Consider the following 2,938-nt stretch of genomic DNA (forward strand, 5'->3'; position numbering starts at 1 on the left):
AGGGAGGTGGTTGAGTCACCATCCCTGGATGTGTTTAAGAGCCGTTTAGATGTGGTGTTGGGGGTATGGTGTAGGGGAGAACTTTGTAGAGTAGGGTAGATGGTTGGACTCGATGATCCCAAGGGTCCTTCCAACCTAGACAATTCAATGATTCTATGATTCTAAGAGATGGGGAGGAATGGAAACAGGTCCCTGCTCGGAGAGGCAGGTGAAACCCTCCCCAGCTTCCCTCACCTTCCCAGTTGCCCTTTCACAACAGGTATGAGGCTCTGGAAGTTGAGGGGCAGGCGAATGAGGACACAGAGGAAGCCCCATGCATTAGGATTTCTACTGTTAAAAAGAAAAGGAGGATAATTGTTGTAGGTGATTCTCCTCTAAGGGGAACAGAGGGCCCCATATGCTGACCAGATCTGTCCCACATGGAGGTTTACTGCCTCCGTGGGGCCCGTGTCAGGGACACCACCAGGAAACTCCCTGGTCTGGTATGGTGCACTGATTTTTTTACCCGCTACTGGTTATGCAACTTGGAAGTGATGTTTTGGACAGAAATCTTAAGGCAATTAAAGAGGACTTCAGGGCACTGGGACGACTGGGTGAAGATTCTGGTGCACAGGTAGTTTTTTCCTCAATCCCTTCAGGGGTAAGGAGAGAAGGGAACAGGAAGATAGAACTGATTAACATGTGGCTCAGAGGCTGGTACCAGCGGTGGAGTTTTGTTTTTTTTGATCACGGTGATGTCTATATGGCACTGGGCCTACTGGCAACAGATGGGGTACACCTGTCTCAGAAGGGGAAAATGATCCTGGGGCAAGAATTAGCAGGGCTCATTGAAAGAGCTTTAAACTAGATTGGAAGGGTGAAGGGGATGTAACTGAGCCTGCTAGCAATAAGCCCAGGTGGAGCATGCCAGGGTTTGCAGGATGGCGAGCTAGTGAGGACCCTTGTTATTCTGTCTCAGTGGAGGTAGGGGCTGGAGATACACGGGGCAGTAAAGATGGAAGGGTTATTGATGGGTTAGAAACCATGGTAAAGCCTGAGAGCAGTCAGGTAGGAAGTAGGGCTTCCACCCGTAAAGAAGTGTCAGGAACATTAGCCCAACTGAAGTGCATCTACGCTAATGCATGTAGCATAGGCAACACACAGAAGAAGCTAGAAGCCATGGTGCACCAGGAAAACTATGATATAGTAGCCATCACAGAAACATGGTGGGATGCCTTGTGCGACTAGAGTGCTGCAGTCAATGGCTACAAGCTCTTCAGAAGGGATAGCTGAGGAAGGAGAGGTGGTGGGGTGGCCCTGTATGTCAGGGACTGTTAGGAATGTTTAGAACTCAATCATAGCGATGATATGGTTGAGTGTCTATGGCTCAGAATCGGGGAAGCCCAACAAGGCTGATGTTGTGGTGGGAGTCTGTTATAGACCACTCAATCAGGACAGAGAGGTAGATGAAGCTTTCTAAAAGCAGCTGGGAGAAGTCTTGTGATCTCTTGCCGTTATTCTTGTGGGGGACTTCAATTTCCTAAATGTCTGCTGGAAATACAACACAGCAGAGAGGGAACAGTCCTGAAAGTTACTAGAGTGTGTCGAGGACAACTTCCTTACTCAGCTGGTGAGTCAACCCACCAGGGAAAGTGCCCTGCTGGACCTGCTCTTTATGAACAGAGAAGGACTGGTGGGTGATGTAACGGTGGGAGATTGATTAGGGTACAGCAATCATGAAATGATTGAGTTCTCTATTCTTAGAGAAGTAAGGAGGGGGACAGCAGAACTGCCACCTGGGACTTCCGAAGGGCAGACTTTGACTTGTTTAGGAGACTGATTGACAGAGTCCCTTGGGAGGCTGTCCTGAAGGGCATAGGAGTCCAGGAAGGCTGGACACTCTTTAAGAAGGAAGTCTTAAAGGCACAGGAACAGGCCATCACCATGTGCTGTAAGTCATGCCGGCAGCAAAGACAACTGGCCTGGCTGAACAGAGAGCTTTGGCTGCAGCTCAGGATAAAAAGCAGTGTCTATGGCCTCTGGAAGAAAGGGAAGCCCACATGTGATGACTACAGAGATGCCATGAGGCTATGCAGGGAGAAAATTAGAACGTCCAAAGCCCAGCTAGAAATTAATCTGGCTTCTGCTGTAAAAGACAAGAAGAAATCTTTCTGTGGATACATTAGCAGCAAAAGAAGCGCCAGGGAGAGCATCCATCCTCTATTAGGTGCAGGGGGGAAACATGGTGACTAGGGATGAGGAAAAGGTTGAGGTGCTTAATGCCTTCTTTGCCTCAGTCTTTAGTAATAGGACTAGTTGCACTCTGAGGATCCAACCCCCTGGGCTAGAAGATAGAGACCAGGAGCAGGATGATCCCCCCTGCAATACAGGAAGAAATGGTCACAAAATAGTGAGGGTTGGAAGGGACCTCTGGAGATCATCTAGTCCAACCCCCCTGCCAGAGCAGGGTTAAAGAATTTCACCAGACTGTGGGTACCTCTAGGTTTGCTTTATTAACAACTCAGAGTTGGGCCATCACCTCAGTGAGTGGCAAGTGGCTAACAAAATACATCTTCTATATATGTGATTCTACACAACATTACATAATTGATATTTCTGTTTGGCAAGCTTCCAGTGTTTTCTTTAAAGTCTCCCAGTTCTTCATTCTTCAGTAGTTCCAAAAGTTACTTAATTTTCAGCTAACTCTTATCGTTCCATTCCAGTTCCTCTTCTGAAGTTGTAGCTCAATGATGCAGATTCTGGTCATCACAGCCTCTTATAATCTTTAAACAGTATCCATCAAAGTCCACCTATAGACTTAGAAAAACTCAAGATGTTCCATTAACTTATGCTTACTTCATTCCCCTTCTAGATGTCTAAGCTTTATAAATTGTTTACTGTGGGTTAATCATTCATTTCCTACCTATTATTATGTTCTACATTTGCTATTCTGTTGATT

General features: G+C 46.8%; 1 protein-coding gene across 1 annotated transcript in view; it reads left to right on the forward strand.

The window, feature by feature from the left end:
* The first annotated feature begins 1,342 nt into the window (after nt 1-1,342).
* Nucleotides 1,343-2,938, forward strand: part of AQR (aquarius intron-binding spliceosomal factor) — a 73,441-nt gene continuing 71,845 nt past the window's right edge. The window contains exon 1 of the mRNA XM_009887000.1: nt 1,343-1,441. Within this exon, the coding sequence (XP_009885302.1) occupies nt 1,343-1,441 (99 nt within the window). The remainder of the gene's footprint in view (nt 1,442-2,938) is intronic.

This window comes from Charadrius vociferus, unplaced genomic scaffold (assembly GCF_000708025.1).
Source record: "Charadrius vociferus isolate BGI_N301 unplaced genomic scaffold, ASM70802v2 scaffold14, whole genome shotgun sequence".
NCBI lineage: Eukaryota > Metazoa > Chordata > Aves > Charadriiformes > Charadriidae > Charadrius > Charadrius vociferus.